Below are 21,241 nucleotides of genomic sequence, written 5' to 3' on the forward strand. Positions count from 1 at the left end.
CATTCATAAGTGCTTATGGTTAAAATAAAGCTGAATATCTCAATCAATTATTTGATCTTGGTGCAGGGGTTCATTAAAAGGACCAAATTTAACGTAAAATTAATCAAATGTGTCTTTGGCAGCACTGTTTGCACATTTGCAGCTCATTCTGATCTGTGTGATCTGCCGTTTGGACTGACTGTGTCTACCGCAGCTCCATCTCTGGGAGCCAAGACACTGTGAAGAGAGAGCTGTGTTTTCTGCATCTCTCGTCTGAGAGCCGAAGATCGTAGGAGAGAGCTGTGTCTTCCGTTGCTTCGTCTGTTTAAGTTGTGCTATTGATTATCTAATATAACATAGCTAAAGTTTGTAGAGAAAGTTGCTAGATTTGATGCTGGTCTGATTTTGAAAAAATTAATTAATTAAAAATAAATGAACAGTGGTTTGGACCCAGACATGACATTTCACAAGGTCGATACGTCACGACTTAACAAACAGATTCCTTGCAAGTCATGTAAACAGAAAGGACTGTGATATTTACGTGATTGCTTTTTTTTGTTTCTGCAAAAAAAATTCAGGAATGTGTCACCTCTGTAAACTATATTTTTATTTTATTAAAAAGTTTATTTTCCTTTGCCGTCAATTATTCATAAACAAATGTTTTTTTTTCTCTAAGCAACTGCTTTAGTTTAAGTACCAAATACAATATATGTGTGTAGAAATATGAAATATAATTAAGGTGAATATAATCATGTGCTGAGTTTTTACTGTTTATGAAAGTCAAGGCGGACTCCCAGCCAAGATTTTTAAATGACTACATTTAAAGAACAGAAATAAAAATTCAAATTAAGCTTTTCTTATAACCAATGGCATTACAAAGAAAGATCTTGCATAGTTTACCAATAAATGTATAAATGTAATTTTTTTTTGTACGTCAAATTGAACAACGACTTCTACACAGAGCCCCTTCACAACCAGCAGATAAACCTTAAAACATGTAATTGATAATCCTTTATTTTTACATCGCTGTCTATAAAGACAAATGAGTCAAAGAAACAATCTGGTCTGTTGCCCCTGAATGAACCAGTTTATGCTTCATAGAGTGGGTCTCCCGCATAGGGACAGAAAGTCCCCAGAAAGCTTAGTGCATAACCTAGGAAATAAATACGTACCATAGATTCTGTGCATTTTTCTCAAATAATAAAACAGTAATTATCCATATATTCATATACATATCATTCATATAAGTTATTATAAACCGAACAACTTAAATTAGAAAAAAAACACTTTTTCTCTCTCACACACAGGAGGGATGGTGTCCTACCCTCCTCCAAACATTGCATAGTGCAGTTTCTGCAGTGCTGAGCTTGAGTAGCATTGAGAGAGGCTCTGTTCTCCCTGTTATTGCTCAGCGGAGCATCACAGTGATTTTGAAGCTGTAATTTTAAGGTATAAATACTACCTTTAAGCTTGGTCTTTATGACTCTTGCTTGTTACGTGTGTTTTCTGGTGAACTCTAAGGTTGTCCATTCTTCCGAACGACTTTCCGCACTCAGGACAATGGTACGGACGCGTGTGTGTCCCGTTGTGCGCCGTGAGATTCGACTTGAGTACAAAGCTCTTCCCACAGACAAGGCAGAGGTGTGGCCTCTCTCCGGTATGAATTCTCTGATGGGCTGAGAGGGTTTTCCTGCTGGAGAACTGCTTCCCGCACTCTGAGCAGAGGAACGGCCTCTCTCCGGTGTGGATTCTCAGGTGGGTGGTTTGCTCGGCCTTGCGTTTGAAAGTCTTGCCGCACTCAGAGCAGCGGTAAGGCCTCTCTCCGGTGTGAATCCTGCGGTGAATGGAGAAGGAGCAGAGGCTGGAGAACTGCTTCCCACAGTCAGGGCACAGGTGGGGCTTCTCTCCGGTGTGGATTCTCTGGTGATTGAGGAGATTGCGCTTGTTTTTAAGGGCCTTGCCACAGTGGGAGCAGGGGACAGGTGTTTCCTCAGGCTCACGTTCAGATGGGAATTTATCACTGTTTCCTAAAGGAGTAAAAATTGAAAAATGAATTCAATACAATTAATACATAAAATATTAGCAATTAGCAAAGAATTTTTAATGTAATGTGTAATTCTCCCACTCTTTTGTCATTTTACTGTAACTGACAATCATCTTTTTATTTTAAAAAAAATAAGTATTTATACTCTATTCCTGATCTCTTACACTGACCCCATCTGTGACTCGTCTAAACCCACACTCACACAGACTTTTGGACACAGTGTTATCCCCAAGAACAGAACAAACCCATCACAGTCTTCTGCAGCTTTTTCCTGATAGAGCTCAGAACGAATGCAGCGCCCACTTCACTTTTCACACTGCTTCGTTTTTAGTTTAATAAAATGAAAATGTGATGTTAATATGACACAGTCACTTTACAATGGCAAAACAGCAGGAGAATGTTTGAACTTTGAATTACAGATATATGTTACACAGAAATGCCTTAAAACATCTTTGCAGAACTAATATTTGAAACTTGGAGCATGTCCAAGTGTGGATCCTAACATTGGGAGACTGTGGGTGATATCATGAGACTTGTGTCAAATCCGACTGGAGGCAGAACCAGATTTCCATGGTCATTACGCAGACGCATTCAGACTTCACTGATAAAAGTCTGCTTTAGCGTCTCTGTGAAACTCTGCCCCAGAATCAAACCTGAACAGAACTGAAGCACAAAGCACTGAATCCTGAAGCAGCTTCAGTCACTTCCCGGGGAGGACCGACCTGGACAGGAGCTGATGTGTCTGTGAGCGTCATGTTTCCTGATGACCGTGTTCCCACAGATCGGACAGTGGAAGTGACCCGTTGGACGGCAGCCCAGGTGGCACATACACACCACGAAACCTAGAGGCAGAAGACATTTCAACACAAAGTGAACACACTTATATCAGCCACTTTCTCCACTGAGTCTTTTACTTATTAACCAGGCTGTGTGTGTGTGTGTGTAGTAACAAACCTATCCATCTGATGTGACTCTGCAGGTGTTTTTGAAAGTTTGTGTGTGTTTTTGTGAGAGAGAGAGAGTGTGTGTGTATATATATATGTGTGTGTGTGTGTGTGTGTGGTAGGTCTTTTCCACCAAATTATAACCTTTCTGTTCCCTAATTTGGAACGTTTCCACTGATATAAACCAGTCCCAAATCCAGAAAAGTTAGTTCCCTGCTGAAACCAAAGAACAGTGTGTTATTCAGCAGAGGGCTTCTGGAGATAAAGAAGCTCCAGAAAGAGCTCAGAGCCTAAAATAAACCGTTATGGCACAGTGGAACTGGACGGGTCAGTTACAGAGTGTTATGTCGTCCTCGATGGGGTTCTGGGTAAAGACCAGAGAACCAGACTTTTAGAACTCTGCATCATTTCCACATGTGTATCATATCTCACTCTGATCTGACCGCGCAGTAAACAGTGGATAAACCATGACTCTGTCCCTTTATCTTTGGCTCTGGAGCTGAATTCAGACACAGCCACAGAGCGCCCCAACTGGTGGAGAGCAGGGGGCACGGTTCACTGCAGAGAGCCAAGGGAATCCTGAATGGAACCCATTGAAGAACCAGAGTTCTTTTGGTGGAAAGTATAGAAGTATGAGAGAGAGAAAGAGAGAGAGAGAGAGAGAGAGAGAGAGCGAGAGAGTGTAGCGTATAGTATAACAGACCTCTCACTCTCACGGCTCGTCTGACGTGACTTTGCAGATGTCTGTGGACGCTGTACTTGTCGTGGCGAGGTTTATAAACTGAAGGAGGACAGAAAGGACAGTGGATCTTTGCACAGCATACGGAACATCTCTGAGGAACTGGAGGAACCTCACCCTGGAGAACACTGCAGTGCTGCAACACACAGGAGAACACACACACAGCTGGTTTTCAGAGTTAGCCGGGTAACTTGAGGCCAGAGTGTGTGGTCCAATAGGACTGTCTCTAATGGTTAAGCCTGACTTGGGGGATTAGGTCATGGCTGTTTTATACACCTATGACTATAGTTGGAATTGTCTGTGTTTAGTTTCCCTCCCACTCACCATAATTTCCCCAGTATGTGTTTGGTGAAGCTGCTCTTGTCCGGTGTGTGTTTGGTGAGGCTCTTGTCTGTTGTGTATTTGGTGAAGTTCTTCTCCGGTGTGTGTTTGGTGAATCTCTTCTCCGGTGTGTGTTTGGTTTGGCAGAACTCCTCTGGTGTGTATTCTCCGGTGGAAACTGAGGCTGTCTTTGGTTTTGAAGCTTTCTCCGCAGTCCAAGCAGAGGTGGAATTTCCCTTCTGTGCCAGCATCAGTTTGAGACTTGTCTGAACAGATAAAGCATTGCTGCCCATGTTAACATTGTGGGTGCTTCTTCTGCACTCACTGAAAACAGCCTGCAGACCCCCAAACTACACTGTAACCCACCTGTAGACCACTAAACTACACTTGAACACACCTGTAGACCACCAGACTACACTGTAACCAACCTGAAGACCCCCAAAGTACATGTAAACTAAACCGCAGACCCCTAAACCACACTGTAACCAACCTGAAGACCCCCAAACTACACTGTACCTAAACTGCAGACCCCCAAACTACACTGTAATCAAACTACACTGTAACCCACCTGTAGATCTTTAAACTACACTGTACCTAAACTGCAGACCCCCAAACTACACTGTAATCCACCTGTAGATCCCTAAACTACATTGTAATTAACCTGTAAACCTCTAAACTACACTAAGGAGTATATTCTGATTTTTTTCAATTTGGCTGCTTCCGTTCTGAAGCAGTTGTGTTCATTCATTACAAAGAGTTTCTGCAGACGTTTGGATATGGCGTGTTGTGTCTGTCCCTGCTGGACCGGGGTAGTGTCTCTGACCTGACTGACCTGGACAGGAGCTGATGTGTCTGTGAGCGTCATGTTTCCTGATGACCGTGTTCCCACAGATCGGACAGTGGAAGTGACCCGTCGGACGGCAGCCCAGGTGGCACATACACACCACAAAACCTAGGGGCAGAACAACACAGTGCCTTTAATGTTTGTCTGTGTGTGTGTGTGTGTGTGTGTGTGCATATATATAGTGTAACAGACCTCTCACTCTTACGGCTCGTCTGACGTGACTCTGCAGATGTCTGTGGACGCTGTACTTGTCGTGGCGAGGTTTATAAACTGAAGGAGGACAGAAAGGACAGTGGATCTTCACACAGCACACAGAACATCTCTGAGGAACCGGAGGAACCTCACCCTGGAGAACACTGCAGTGCTGTAACACACAGGAGAACACACAGAACATCTCTGAGGAACCAGAAGAACCTCACCAGTGAGAACACCAGGTCCTGCTTTAAGCTTCAGTTTAGGAAACTCATTTATAATCCACCTTTTACATGTGCAAAACATAACTAATACACATTTATACAGTGGCTCAGACACAGCAGTGCTGCTGGAGTTTTTAAACCCTGTGTCCACTCACTGTCCCCTCTGTGAGACACTCCTCCCTCGCTGGTCCACGTTGTAAATGTAAAGTCAGAGACAGTAGCTCATCTGTCACTGCACAGTGTGTGTCGGTCGTCCTCTAGTCCTTCATCAGTGACACAGGACGCTGTCGGCTGGATGTTTTTGGTCGGTGGACTATTCTCAGTCCTGCAGTGACACTGAGGGGTTTAAAAACTCCAGCAGCACTGCTGTGGCTGATCTACTCGCACCAGCACAACACACACTAACACACCACCACCATGTCCTCACGCTTACCATGCTTTCCCCAGTGTGTGTTCGGTGAAGCTGGTCTTCTCCAGTGTGTGTTCGGTGAAGCTGGTCTCCTCCAGTGTGTGTTCGGTGAAGCTGGTCTCCTCCAGTGTGTGTTCGGTGAAGCTGGTCTTCTCCAGTGTGTGTTCGGTGAAGCTGGTCTTCTCCAGTGTGTGTTCGGTGAAGCTGGTCTTCTCCAGTGTGTGTTCGGTGAAGCTGCTCTTCTCCAGTGTGTGTTCGGTGAAGCTGCTCTTCTCCAGTGTGTGTTCGGTGAAGCTGCTCTTCTCCAGTGTGTGTTCGGTGAAGCTGCTCTTCTCCAGTGTGTGTTCGGTGAAGCTGCTCTTCTCCAGTATGTGTTCGGTGAAGCTGGTCTTCTCCAGTGTGTGTTCGGTGAAGCTGGTCTTCTCCAGTGTGTGTTCGGTGAAGCTGGTCTTCTCCGGTGTGTGTTCGGTGAAGCTGGTCTTCTCCGGTGTGTGTTCGGTGAAGCTGGTCTTCTCCGGTGTGTGTTCGGTGAAGCTGCTCTTCTCCGGTGTGTGTTCGGTGAAGCTGCTCTTCTCCGGTGTGTGTTCGGTGAAGCGCTTCTTCTCCGGTGTGTGTTCGGTGAAGCGCTTCTTCTCCGGTGTGTGTTCGGTGAAGCGCTTCTTCTCCGGTGTGTGTTCGGTGAAGCGCTTCTTCTCCGGTGTGTGTTCGGTGGAGCGCTTCTTCTCCGGTGTGTGTTCGGTGGAGCTCTTCTTCTCCGGTGTGTGTTTGGTGAAGCTCTTCTTCTCCGGTGTGTGTTCGGTGAAGCTGCTCTTCTCCGGTGTGTGTTCGGTGAAGCTGCTCTTCTCCGGTGTGTGTTCGGTGAAGCTGCTCTTCTCCGGTGTGTGTTCGGTGAAGCTGCTCTTCTTGAGACTTATCTGAAAAGATAAATTATCAGTGAGTGTGTTTGTGTGTGTGTGTATAAATCTTGTAGATGCTCTGTCTGCACCTGCAAAACACGACCTGCGGACCACCAAACTACACTGCAGACCACTGAGGTACACTGTGTCCAATTTAACAGTGTGTCTGATGCTCTGGAGCAGCTGCAGATGAATCTAAGGTCCTCATGCTCAAAGCCAAGTGTCCACCAGAGGGGTATAAGGCCTCCAGCACCGGGCTGTGGAGCATTGGAATGTTCTCTGTAGTGCTGGAGTTGGAGTGGTGTTTGGGATCCAGAACTAATTTTCCAACATCAGCCCCTGACCTCACTGATGCTTACGTGAAGGCTGAAGGTCATCTGATCCTCACAGCAATGGTCCACAATCTACCGGATCATGTGCAGCTGCTCCAGAGCATCAGATTCTATTGGTCAGTGTTCTTTAAATGGTTTATTCCCACTGTGGCCGGAGTGAGAGGAGCTTAAAGTGGAGTCTGCAGATATTTGGACACGGCGTGTTGTGCTGTCTGTCCCTGCTGGACCGGGGTAGTGTCTCTGACCTGACTGACCTGGACAGGAGCTGATGTGTCTGTGAGCGTCATGTTTCCTGATGACCGTATTCCCACAGATCGGACAGTGAAAGTGACCTGTTGGACGGCAGCCCAGGTGGCACATACACACCACGAAACCTAGGGGCAGAACAACACAGATTCAATATCAGCCATAACAATAAGAACAGGAGCAGACACAAACACTAATAATCTGTTCACAAGGCTCCGAGCCAAGAGTGGGCGGAATGTGGATATGGTTCGTAATATGTGTGTGTGTGTGGTATAACAGACCTCTCACTCTCACGGCTCGTCTGACATGACTCTGCAGGTGTCTGTGGACACTGTACTTGTCGTGGCGAGGTTTATAAACTGAAGGAGGACAGAAAGGACAGTGGATCTTCGCACAGCACACGGAACATCTCTGAGGAACTGGAGGAACCTCACCCTGGAGAACACTGCAGTGCTGCAACACACAAGAAAACACACACACACACACACACACACACCTCGGTTACTGCTGCACTTAAAATCTGTTTTCCTTCTCCTGACTGCTTTAAAGACACATGTTTTGTTTCTAAAATGCAGGGATTTAAGAACACACACAGAAACGTTCTGAGCTGGGATTTAAAATGACAGGTTCCACTCACCACGGCTCGGTCTGGGGCTGCGTTTCCACCTTTAGGAAAGAAACAAAGCTTAACTTCCCTCCTCAAAGAGGAACTCCACCATCAAAGCTTCAGTCACAGCTGAGGTGGGTTACTGTGTTATAGTGCAACCAATTATTACAATAAATTAAAACAGTTTCAGGCGCAGCCTCTGTACCAAAGTGAAATGTGGAACATACTTTCATTTAACACGGAGACACTTCTGCACAGAGCCACTTCTCTTACCTTTACTGCTCCACTAGGAGCAGCGGTGACCAGAAGGTTGCTGGTTCAATGCCCACAACTGGCAGAAAAAATCAGGGGTGTGGAGAGTGAAGGAACAGCACTGTCTCTTCCCTCAGCATCAGATATTTTTGTCATTTTAAGACTAAAAATGCTGCTAATATAACAGTATAACAATGCAATCACATCTCTTTGAAGATATATATATATATACACACACAATCTTATTTTCAGTCGATACGATGCAATTCAGATATCGATGTAAACAACATAAAAGCCACTGAAAAACTGCAAAAACAAACATGAAACATCAAACACAAACCTCTTGACTTAGTCAGTATTAGTATTTTTAACCATAATTTTTAAATTAAGGGCAGTGAACTGACAACAGCGCCCTCTAATGACCGTCAGTCAGAGACAGACGCTGTGAATAATGTGTACTGAAATTGGGAGAATGTGCTTAAAAATGGTATCATTGTTATTGAAACATTTTATATTGCAATATATATTGATATTGAAATATTGTCCAGGCCTATGTAAATCTAATAAAATCACTGCTTTTTAAAGAAATCCACATAACGAACAAATCCAGAACAGAGAGAGCACAAAAAATCAGAGAACAGAACAGAGCGAGCGGCTACAAAACTGGAGACTTTTATCCTGATATAAACACAAACATGGTGAACACAGTGGGAGAGATTGAAGTCAGCAAATATTATTGAGGTAATATCCATATATTTAAGATAAGTCAAAAATAGTAGTTATTGTGACAGTCATTTGTGTGTGTGTGTGTGTGTGTTCACCACCACAGATGGGTTTACTGTAGAAGACACAATTGGTTGTACAACAATACATAATTGAACATAACCACATCTATTTTTATAAAATATAATGAACACTCACCTTGAGGAATTCCACCACCACCGCTCTCCAGGTTTAGATCCCTCATCACTGTTTTCTCACATTTCTCCAGCTTCATCGAGCACATCTCTAACTCCGCCTGCAGGGGGCAACACATACAAACACCACCACTACTGATTACACCACTCTGTTAAATGCCCAGAGTCGGGCAGAAGGGTTTCAGAGGGACGGAGCAGCAGGAACACGGTGACATACTGAGCTTACTCAGGTGTCACTGAAAACAGCCTCCAGCAGCTGTAACAAAGCCCTGTTTATCAGTCTGACTTTTCTCCAGACGGGGGCGCTGTTTACCATATAATCACTTTTAATCTGACTGTACTACAGCATCTTATACATTTAAAACACTGGATATACAGAACTAAGTATACAATTCTATAAATGCAGTTCTAGGCATGACGTTCCAGATATACAGTAATTAGTGCATAGTTCTACATATAAAGTTTTAACCATATCGAAAGGCAAAGCTCTAGATATTCAATTTAATCATATCTACACAAAATACTACATATCCTGTTCTAATCTTATCTACATTTGAAGCTCTAGATATACAGTTCTAGCCATATCTATATGTGAACTTCTAGGTACAGTTCCACATGTGAGGTTCTAGATATGCAGTTCTAAGCATATAGTTCTAGACAGAGTTCTAACTATATCTTAATGTGAAGTTCTATATATAAAGATCTAAACATACAATTAAACACGTGAAGTTCTAGATACACAGCTCTAACTACACCTTTATGTATGCGGAACCCTAAAATAGATATACGGTTCTAACTGAAGCTCTAGGTTCTAAGTATACAGTTCTACACATAAAGCCCTAGATATGATTCTAATACAGCTGTACACCTGCTGCAGATACACAGTCCTACGCATGCAGTTCTAAATCTGATGTTCTAGATACACATCATAAGCGTAGTTTACACGTGAGGTTCTAGATACAGTCAGGTCTACACGTGAGGCAGTCCAGTTCTAGACTAAACCCTCAATACTAAGTAAGTCTGTAGACACACAAAGCTCTAGACGTGTGGTTCTACAAGTTTATGTTCATGTTCTTGGTTCTAGACAACTCCACCTCCATAAAGAACAACCTAGCTGCTGTACCCGTCGGGCTGGAGCTCCAGGGAAGTTCAGAAGCGCCGGGTTCTGTGTTTCTCCCGCTCGGTTCTCTGTTCTCCGGGTTTATAAACAGACCCTACACTTCCTAAAGGAAGAGAGTCGCTCTACTGCCCCCTTTCGACCACAGAGAGATTCACAGGGTCTGTACGTCCCTCACTAATCTACTCTCACCTACTGACCACTTTGAAGTTCTACTGTTGCTCTACTGTAGTCCATCTGTTGTTCTGTTTACTTTGTTAGCCCCGATTCCCCCTGTTCTTCAAAGATCAGGACCCCCATAGGACTGTGGTGGTGGTGTATTAGTGTGTGTTGTGCTGGTAACAGCGGATCAGACACAGCAGCGTCTGCTGGATTTTTAAAAAAAATCAGTGTCACTCAGCAGGTCTTAGTTCACCCGTTGGAGTGACAAAAAATTAACCACTGCGTGGAACTTCAAATTCAAAAAGGATGTTTGTTTCAGAGTAGATTCTGCACCATTTAAGGTGGAGTAGAAAAATCTGCATGCCACAATGAATTCAAACACAAGTTCCCACTCATCACACTCTCATGGGGCTCAACATGGAAGCTCATCTGTGCACCAGCAGGTTTTTCTCCGTGGTGTCAATGTTGGGCTACATATGGGTGTCATCCATGTATCATGGGTGGGTTTAACTTATAACCCAGTCTGGGCCCATGTGGACCCCATATACCAAGAGCTGGTTTACCTTCACAACTTTCACAACTCTGACACATCTAGAAAGAACTCCAATGAAATTGGCTAGAAATTATTGTAATTTATTAAAAAAGACATGGTTTACTTCAAAGAGCAGCAAGGTGGCGCTACATGTGGTGATTTTGACCACATGCTCCAGGGTGTGTGACTGTTCTGTCTAGTGTGTCCCTGCCTTGATCCCAGTGACTCGGGGTAGGTTCTGGACTGTCCATGACGCTGCCCAGAGCGAAACCCTAACAGATAATGAATGAATTATTTCATCACCATCAGAAGTTCAGCACGTAGACCGACAGACAAAAACATTCACCAAAAGGATTTTAATAATTCACTCTTTGTTACAAACTGTTATTCACAGAGAGTTAGTAAATGGGTGCAGTAGTGTGTGACGCCCTGAATATAAACTTGTGTTCATAGCTGGTTAGTCTTTTTATAACGTGGTTTAAACTGGAGATTTATTACTGTTCCAGCTTATCAAAACTCAAATGAAATATGTGATTGACATTAATAGTATTATCATGATTTATATCTTTAGCAGAAAATGTCTTAAAGTATTACAATGTTGTATTTCTGTGGAATTGTCCACCACTTAAAGGAACTTTATGTAAAGTTTTCCATTGTTGCTCATGGGCTACAGGTGCAGAATGTAATTCAAAAAAAAAAAAAAAAAAGAGGGGGTCGTTTCCTACCCTCTTCCAGAAATTACATAATGCAGTTACTTCAGTGCTGAGACCAGAGCAGCAACGAAAGAGGCTCTATTCTCCCTGTTACAACTCAGTGGAGCATCACAATGACTTTGAAACTTTGATTTTAAGGTAAAAATACTACTTAGTGTTACTTTAATCACAAGCCTGTGGTGTGTTTCTCTCTGTGTTTGTGTAAACCACTTAAAAAAGCGAAGGCTTCCCCACAGATGGAGCACTGGTACGGCTTCTCTCCGGTGTGGATCCTCTGGTGGGTTTTCAGGTCACACAGCCTGATGAAGCCCTTGCTGCACTGAGGACACTTATAGGGCTTTTCTCCAGTGTGTATTTTCTCATGCAGGTGGAGGGAGTGCTTTCTGGCAAAGGCTTTACCGCACGTGGCGCAGCAGAAAGGCCGCTCTCCGGTGTGATTCCTCTTGTGCTCCAAAAAGCGTGAGAGGTGGGAGAAGGTCTTCCCGCACTCCGGGCAGAGGTAAGGCCTCTCTCCGGTGTGAATCCTCTCGTGACACAACAGGTGGCTCCTCTGTTTGAAGAACTTCTTGCAGTGAGAGCACTGGAAAGGCCTCTGGCCTGTATGCGTCCTCTCGTGCGACTTCAGGTCACCAACCCGGGCGAACCGTTTGTCGCAGTGGGAGCACTGGAGTGGTTTCTCGTTGGTGTGGGTGCGCTCGTGGAGTTTAAGGTGCGTCCCGTGGGTGAAAGCACTGCTGCAGTGCGAACAGCGGAAGGGTCTCTCTCCGGTGTGAGTTCTCCGGTGCAGCACCAGAGTTCCTTTAGTCCTGAAACTCTTCCCACAGTCCTCACAGCCGAAGGGCTTCTCGTCCGTGTGCGTCCTCAGGTGGACCTTAAGGCGATACTTATCGGCAAAATGCTTCCCGCAGACCTGGCAGACGAACTGGCTCGTCCCCGTGTGCCTGTTTCTGTGGAGATTCAGCTCCGTCGACGTCAGGAAACGCTTCCCACACTCTTCGCACTTGAAATCCTTTATGTTCCAGTGGCGCTTCAGGTGCTTCTGCAGGCTGGACGAGGCAGAAAAACTCTTCTCACACACGGAACAAAGGAAAGGCTTCTTTGAGCACTGCAAGCCGTCTAAGGGACTCTTATTCTGGCGCTTATCTTGCTGTCTATCTTTGGTTACAAAGGACGGTGACCAGGTCTCATCATCACGGGTCAAATCTTCTAAAAGTGGACAGAGAAGTGGGCATTAGAATTGTAACAGGCCTGTGGAGCTAAATCACTGATGTAAGAGTATCAGTCTGAAGTTTGAATATATGAATTATACTTATCTGGTTTTAAATCTAAATATTCAAATTAAAAAAGTCCATATTGAATATGCAAAATTCAGGAAAACCCATCAGTGATACACCTCCATTCTTGCCCTCAAGTGGGAGCAGAGTCTTATAAAGGTGTGAACAAACACTTAAACAGTCCAGCCATTTGTGAAAGCAGAGCTCCAAATAGGGGGCGCTAGTGTGCTCATAAATACTGACCAATGGACAATAAGCCTGTCATTAGCCCCTGGGTTTAACACATTTAATGGCTGTGTTTAAATTCATGTGGAATACGAAGATAACTGATGCCTGCACAGCAATGTCGTTAAAGAAACACCAAGTAAAAATTTGAATTTTGGCTCCTGGACTCCTATGATTGCAGAGTGTAAATCGCTTTTACAGCAATGTCCAGACATTAAGGGGGAATTGGAGGGACTTGAGGGTGGTATTCTACCCTCCTCCAGATGTTACATAGTGCAGTTTCTGCCATGCTAAGCCTGAAGTAGCAGTGACATGGGCTCTGTTCTCCCTCTTACAGCTCAGTGGAGTATCACAGTGATTTTGAACTTATAATGTTAAGGTAAAAATTGTACCTATAGTGGCTTTAAGATAACGGCAGCCATGGGGAACTGTGGGAGTCAGGAGGAGATCTGGAGTGGTGTGGTGTAGTGTGTGATCACACCGTTATTGAACTAATGCTGTCTCTATGTAATTTAAATTAGATTAAACTGGTTTCTGAGGTGAACCTGCAGACCAGCTGTGGCTGAGCGCTTACTCCAGGGAATAAAGTCCTCACCTTCATGATCTCCACACTCCGAGCTCTGTTCTCTTCTTTCTGAGATGGTTCCGTTCAGGTTCTGTGTTTCTCCCTGAGCAGGTCTTTAATGTAGAGTCTTTTTTACACTCAGGATTCATACCGTATACGTCCTCCTCCTCTGAACACCCGTCCGTTATCAACACAGTGAACACCTCAGATTTACACTCAGGATTCACACTGGATTCTTCTTCCTGCACAGAGCTCTCCTCCGTTACGGATTCAGAGTGTGTTTCAGTTTTATACTCAGGATTCACATGGGATGCTTTCTCTGTCAGCTGCTCCTGGTCATCTGCAGTAGGTTCAGGGACCTGTGTGTCCATGTGGGTCAGTATAGTTTTACAGACGGAGCACAACAAGGGCGTGTCCTCCAACTCCTGACGGAAACATAGAGAAGAAACAGGTAAATAACACAAAATATATTCAGTTGTTTAGATTAAATATTACACACATAAATACAGTATGTATTATATACAGTACAGTATTTATTATATAAATACAGTATATATATATATATAGAAATACAGTATGTATTATATACAGTATGCATTATATAAATACAGTATGTATTATATAACCACACAGCTTCATATTCATCGCCTTTAGGGTTAGTTACTGAAACATGTAAAGGGTTTACAAGATAATTCACAGAGGACAGTGAGTATTTCACAACAGATACTGAATACTTCACAGAGAATACTAAACAACGCACAGCTGAAGATGAATGAGTGTTAAAGGAGACTCTGGTCCAGAAGCTGAGAGCATGATCTCTGAGCCCTGGACTATAGTCACTGTGTAAACAGAAGGAACAGACGATCTTTCTTTAAGAACAATGAACACAGACCTCTTTGGGACGTCTTCTTCGATGCCTCAGTTTTCTCTCCAGCACTGCCACTGTGGTCCTCAGCCTCCACACTTCAGTTTGCAGGAGTTCGATGTCCTCCATGGACAGGTCGGTTCCTACCAACTTTGTGCAGGATGCTTCAGAGTCGTAGAAAAGCTGGAGATCCAATAACACTTCTGTATTCAGTCCTCTGCCCTCCATACTGTGGATATCTCAGAGATCGAGTTCCAGGGTTAGTTACACTACAGAAATAAACAAAAAAACATCAGAAATAACCCTTCACTTCTTGAAATTAAAGTCAAAGCAGTTTTCAGGTGGTATTTCTTTCAGGAGGAGATTTCATACAAGATAAATCCCTCAGATCAGGAGAGGGCAATACAGAAGAGTTTCCAAAACATTCTCGTTCCCATGCCATAAAGAAGATGTCTTCTCCCAGTTCTCCACAGTGGAACACAGTTCATTCATTCATTATCTCTAACCCTTATCCAGTTCAGGGTCGCGGTGGGTCCAGAGCCTACCTGGAATCATTGGGCACAAGGCAGGAATACACCCTGGAAAGGGCACCAGTCCTTCACACGGCAACACACACACTCACACATTCACTCACATCTATGGACACTTTTAAGTCGCCAATCCACCTACCAACGTGTTTTTGGACTGTGGGAGGAAACCGGAGCACCCGGAGGAAACCCACACGGACACAGGGAGAACACACCAACTCCTCACAGACAGTCACCCAGAGCAGGACTCCAGGTCCCTGGAGCTGTGTGACTGTGAGCATACAGAAAACAGACTGGGGAGGGTCTTGTTTCACAGTATGTGGGTTGGTGGACTCCAGATACACATGTTAATGTGAACATGTGAACTGGACCATATAATATGTCATTTTAAGCCCTGCTGTAGTTTTTGGATAATTTAAAATAACATTAACATTATTCAGATTGTGAGAACACGCCCACCACGCTCTACCAGGAGAGGTTTAGAGGGAGTAGGAGTGGAGAAGATGGTGCTGATGGTGCTCTAACTGTGTGTAGCTGTAGTGTGTGTATGAGGATGGTGTTTTTATGGAGCTGATGAATACCTTCCCACCTGCTGCACTCTAACTCCCGCAGTAAGGGTATTTAGTCAGGCATCGAGCGGGGGCATCTCTCTGAGTCTAAACCTGACCTGCCCGCTTCTGTAACGCATCTTGCAGCCCCAATGGGAGTCAGGGCTCCGGACTTACCTCCAGCCCCAGCCTCCCGTACTGACTCCGGCTCTCAGCTGCTCTGCGGCCCCTGGGGGAGCAGATCTCCCCCCGCCGCCTGTCTCCCCCTCTGAGGGACAACCATCTCGGAGTTTAGTTTCAGTTCTCCTCCGGGACGCGACTCACGCACAGCAGAGTGAACACAGCCACAACAGCACGAGTCTCCTCTGTGCGATATTGGCATTTATTTCATAATAAAAGTCCTGTTACAAGAATTACGAGTATAACACCCTTATCAGACACACAATCCTGCTTGTGCTGCTGTACTAATGTGATGAGGCTTTCCTAATTTTGAACTATTTTTTATAATATTTAATTTATATTGCTATTTGTACCATTGTATTTCATGTTGCTAATTATTGGCCTCACAGCTCCAGGTTCCTGGGGTTATTCCACAAACATGGATTTCTCCTTTCAAACTTTAAGCATCCACTCAGAAAAGAGTTGGGTGACATTCCTTCATAACATGCCCTGATGTGGTGATGTCAGGGCCACATCACCATCTCCTCAAAACCCGTTAGCGCAGCACATTATAAAAAGGGCATTGACACAGTACTTAACTGGTTCCTCTAGGAATAGCAGCACAGGAGCCACCCAGACAGGGATTAAGACTAGTCCTGGACTATATCCTCCTCGCAATGGAAAATCACAACTCATAATGCTGTGCAGTCCAGGATTAGGCTTAATCCCTGTCTGAGAATCCGTCCTTTCAGGTCTATGTAGGTCTGAGGTTATTTGCCTCACTGAGTGGGATCCTTACCTCCCGTCACTGTGAGTTTATCTCTAATGAAAGTGTTGTTGTTTTATTATTATTATTTGTGTTTTTATTTTTTATTTCAATACAATCTCAGATAAAAGCACGTCTGATTAGATCAGAAATGAAAAAATGCCATGGTGCCACACACAAACACAAATAGACACACAGACACACACCGTCCAAATCAGCTAACATGAGCCTGGAGAGTATAACAGTTTTTACTTGTAAATTAGGTGAAATAAATACATAGTAAATCACATAAAAATAAACAATTCTGCAGTTTATCATTAGATTTTAATGTGGCACAGCACATGAGAAATTGTTGGACAAAAATAAGTACAGATATAATCTCATAATTATGAAATAAATTTCATGTCAAACAGACTTGTCTCAAGGTAGAATAAACACCTAAATACGTAATTAACATATACACATATCAGCCATATCATTAAAACCACTCGATGGTGGATCCATTCAGATCCATTCCCCTTCCTGTGGGGGTGTCCTGTAGGCAAGGTGGACCAACAAGGGAGGAGTGTCTCACAGAATGAACAGTGAGTGGAGAAATAAGAAGGTCATTTTAATATTATGGCTGATCTGAGTATGTCAGCGCTACCAGAAAATAGTTCTGCATTTTAGTTTATTTATAATGATAGTAATATTTATTAATTTGACACTAACTGCAACTCACAGTGTGAAAATATTGAAATGAATGAAAATAGCAAATAGAGGAATTGAAAATGATCCAAAATTAAGCTTAAAGAAGCTCCCACTGCAAATTAAATATTTTTAAACAATTAATATGAATTAATCACAATATTATGTATTCGTTTTACTCTGTTGTTACAGTTTCCAGTTTCTCTAAATATTTATATCATTTTATATCCAATCTTGGAAACATTTTTCTCTTTTCTCTTAAGTTGAGTATTTTTTATGTAACCTCAAAAACAACTGCTGAAAAATTCAATCAGTCACTGACAATTCTTCACGTTACGAAACAGATGTTATACTGACACCTAGTGTTCTTGATTTATCAGAATATTTGTACTAAACCACTCTGTGTGTGTGTGTGTGTGTCTGTGAGCATGTGTGTGTTGACTGAGTGTTGAATGGAATGACATTGTGTGCAGTGTGGAGGACCCGCTCTATGGAGAATAAACCTGCGCTTTCAAAGACAACAGAGCAGTTTGATTCTTCATCTATGAGCTACCGTTTATAGGAAACACTATAAATAAATAATAAGGGTCTTAAATGTTCTGTTCTTTTTTCTCTTGGTAAAAAAAGAAAAAAGTTGGCCACTTTAAATGTGGTCCACATTCATTCGTACTGATGTGTGTATCCTCATGTGGATTTTAAGGTTGGACAGCGTAGTGGACGTCTTCCCACACTGAGGGCAGGCGAAAGGCCGCTCTCCGGTGTGAATCATTTGGTGCGTTTTAAACTTTGAGAGTTGGATGAAGCCCTTCCCACACTCGGAGCACTGGTGAGGTTTGTTTCCAGTGTGAATGTACATGTGATATCCAAGGCCGCTGGCGCTGGCGAAGCTCTTCCCACACTGAGAACAGATGAAAGGCTTCTCACCGGTATGAATCCTCTGGTGGTCTTTTAGGTCTGAGAGCTGTATGAAGCTCTTCTCACACTCTGAGCACTGATACGGTTTGTTCCCTGTGTGTTTGTACATGTGCTTTTTCAAAGCTCTAGAATTTGTGAAACTCTTCCCACACTGAGAGCAGGAGAACAGCTTCTCTCCAGTATGGGTCATCATGTGACTTTTCAGATTTTTAGATGCTGAAAAACCTTTCCCGCACTCGGAGCAGATAAAGGGCTTTTCTCCCGTATGAATCATCATGTGGGTTTTAAGGCGGCCTGAGAGTGAAAAACTCTTCCCGCACTCAGAGCAGGAAAAAGGCTTCTTCTCGGTATGAATCATCACATGGGTTTTATAGTCAAACAACCTCAAAAAACTCTTCCCGCACTCAGCGCAGCTGAACGGCTTTTCTCCAGTATGAATCATCATGTGGGACTTAAGGTTGTTCGCTTGAGAAAACTGTTTTCCGCAGGCTGCACATGTGTAAGGCTTCTCTCCGGTGTGAATCATCATGTGAGTTTTGAGGCGGATGGATTTTAAGAAGCCTTTTCCGCACTCTGAGCAGGTGAAGGGTTTTTCTCCGGTATGAATTTTTTCATGCTGTTTTAAGTCCGGCAAACGAGCGAAGCTCCACTCGCACTGAGAACACTGGTGGGGTCTCTTTCCGTCGTGCATTTCCTGGTGACGTTTCAGAGAAGTCTCTGAGCTTAAATTTTGCCCACATAGTGAACAGATGTAGGACTCTTCTCCAGAATGAATTCTCAGGTCTTCAGTCAGGTGGGAAACATCACTGAAACTGTTTTCATGTGGAGTGTAATCTTCCAGAAAGGACACCAGTTCTGGACCGTGCTCCTCTTTAATGTCTTCACATGACAGTACATCTACAACAGAAACAAAAAACAAAACAAAACAGTAAGTCACACTCTGCAGGTTTTAGTTTTCAATTGATGTACTAAACAAACTCTCACAGTAGAGAAAGAACACCCATTTGTTTATCCATAAAGCAACAGTGGAAAGGAAACTATGGACACAGACTGAAATGGTAACAGGACCAGTGTGGAGCCCTCTGTATTTCTCGTTCCAGATCATTCTGCTCTGAAATGAAAGGCTAATGGTGCCTACTCCACTGGACTCTACTAGTGCCTGTTGGTTTTCCACTCCCACAGCTCCCCCCTGAAATGTATTGGTGTCGTCTCTAACCTCGTCTCTAAGGGGAACAGTGGGCTTTGGAAACCACAATAACGGCGGCAGTAACATTATGCGGTGTTTACTCATGGTGTATTGGCGTGTTGTAGTTTGGGACTGAACACAGCTCCATCATCAGTTCAGACAGATCAGTAGATTTTGTTCCTTCCTTGTTGCAGCGCCCAGCTCTCGCTGGAGAGATGTAAGCCACCGATCGAAGGAGCATTTGAACCTCTTCAAAAGACCACATTGCGAGCTGCCGTCTTCAGTCGGATAAAAACAAATGTGATCTCTGCTGCAGCTGGAGATTTTACAGATGGAGAGTTGGTGCTGGATGTCTGCATTGCGTGGCATAGAATGATGACTCTCTCTGGACAATCAGCGCTCTGCAAGGTTTACACACCATGGTTTAGTCCCTACCCGACTCTCTCTGAACCACGAGAGAACAACGACTAAACAAGAACCCGCTTCCAGAACCAGGACCTGATTTACCTGGTGGAGAAGCTGAGAAGCAGAGCAGAGTCGAGTAGAGTACAGAATGGACCATGCAGTGGGAAACCATTTCTCCAGAGTCTTCTTCGTGTGACCTGATCACAAAGCAGCACCAGCACTAAACCCCATCTGAGTTGGAGATAGCTTTATTCCTTACTATAACAGGATAAACAAAATACCAACGGAAAATACTCTGGAAAGTACAGACTGACCTCTGTTCATCTCCTCTGTCTTCAGTCCACACTCCTCCATCACTCTGATATCCTCCCTCTCTTCTTTAATGCAAGACATCTTGGTCTGTCTCTTGAAAACCATGCATTTCGTGTCTGAAACTAAAGATAAATTTCTGTGTGGATCAGAACAGTGCTATATAAAAGGTCAAGTGCTATTGCAGAGTGAGTAGTTCTGAACCACACACACCACTCCAACTCATCCCAAAGAATGAGCTCCATCACCCATCTAGAGCTCTGTCACTCAGATGAATATATGCCACTGCTTCACACACCACATAACCTTAGGATCCTGTGCATTGTCACAACGTCCTATATGTATATGCAATAGTATCTATATTTATCTATACAGAAAAAATATATATGCAGTTATCTCTATTTATAAACTCTATATTATAAACTCTATAAACACCCACTCCTACAGCAATAACGGGCTAGGCCTAAAATAAATAAAATAAATACTAGCATTATAATAACAGACAATCATTAAAACCACTACATTAAATATGAAACCGCTGACTGCCTTTGTGAGAAACTCGAGTCTTAAATCCCGTCAGGTCTCTACAAATAACTCTTCAATTTCACCTTAAATAAACAATGACAAATAAACTATATTAAAAAGATAAAACATTCCATATAAATCACCTTTCATGGCCTTTTCCCCGTGTCCTAAGAGGAAACACGAGCAGGTATTTCTGATTTAATCTTAAACCCACATTCAGCCATTCCAGGGCCGTGTTCCAATTCATGCTCCTAGCCTTTACTCCTGTGAAATGCACACTTTCGTGATATTTAATGAGGCTTCCTTTTGAAATGTTTAATTCCACAGTTATAGCTTCACTTTGCAATTTACGCGCTGTCGACACTGCGAAAGTTTAAACTCGTGCTTAACCACACTCCGCGCCCCTAAATTGTGCACTTTAAAGTCGAGTTTACAGTAGGATTGGGACACGAGTTTGTTACTAACGTGGTGTTCCCCCAAAATAAATCCCCCTCCCCGCTTAACCTCGCTACAAACATTCCAACATCAACTATATACAACCTCTACCACTACTTTTGTGTATACATACATATGTATATCTGTATTTCATATCTATAATAATAATTTTTGCTATATAAATAAAAGCAATACAAATTCACAAGGATTAATTATTAATAATACGTGGTTATATTGACGGATCAAATCTCTAAAATAGTAACTTAGCACGACAACACTTTATTATTATTATTTTAATGTGTTTCACCCTATATAAATGCAATCATCCAAAACATTTGGCAGCTAAAACAACAACAAAAAATAGAATGTTTTGATCCGAT

At 43.3% G+C, this 21,241-nt stretch overlaps 2 protein-coding genes across 5 annotated transcripts; both read right to left on the bottom strand.

Moving 5' to 3' along the window:
• Positions 1-707: 707 nt before the first annotated feature.
• LOC136677103 (zinc finger protein 721-like) lies at positions 708-13,009 on the bottom strand. Its single transcript, XM_066654515.1, has 15 exons — positions 12,988-13,009; positions 11,640-12,676; positions 10,969-11,029; positions 10,070-10,134; positions 8,951-9,047; positions 7,808-7,836; positions 7,452-7,623; positions 7,179-7,298; positions 5,721-6,610; positions 5,064-5,235; positions 4,851-4,979; positions 4,031-4,293; positions 3,671-3,842; positions 2,746-2,865; positions 708-2,006 (listed from the first exon to the last, which is right to left on the bottom strand). The coding sequence occupies exons 1-15, from the start codon at positions 13,007-13,009 to the stop codon at positions 1,444-1,446; spliced, it is 3,912 nt and encodes a 1,303-aa protein (XP_066510612.1). The 3' UTR covers positions 708-1,443.
• A 3,661-nt stretch (positions 13,010-16,670) lies between these two features.
• Positions 16,671-20,900, bottom strand: LOC136686539 (zinc finger protein 135-like). Of its 4 annotated transcripts, none has more exons than XM_066660395.1 (3): positions 20,570-20,900; positions 19,907-20,026; positions 16,671-18,898 (listed from the first exon to the last, which is right to left on the bottom strand). In XM_066660395.1, exons 1-3 carry the CDS (start codon positions 20,574-20,576, stop codon positions 17,730-17,732), a joined length of 1,296 nt encoding a protein of 431 aa, XP_066516492.1. In that variant the 5' UTR covers positions 20,577-20,900; the 3' UTR covers positions 16,671-17,729. The 4 variants fall into 4 exon arrangements, with proteins under 4 accessions (XP_066516492.1, XP_066516493.1, XP_066516494.1 ...); XM_066660396.1 differs by lacking the exon at positions 20,570-20,900 and adding an exon at positions 19,695-19,823 and having other exon boundaries at positions 19,907-20,005; XM_066660397.1 differs by lacking the exon at positions 19,907-20,026.
• Positions 20,901-21,241: the final 341 nt, after the last annotated feature.

This window comes from Hoplias malabaricus, chromosome 2 (assembly GCF_029633855.1).
Source record: "Hoplias malabaricus isolate fHopMal1 chromosome 2, fHopMal1.hap1, whole genome shotgun sequence".
NCBI classification, from domain to species: domain Eukaryota; kingdom Metazoa; phylum Chordata; class Actinopteri; order Characiformes; family Erythrinidae; genus Hoplias; species Hoplias malabaricus.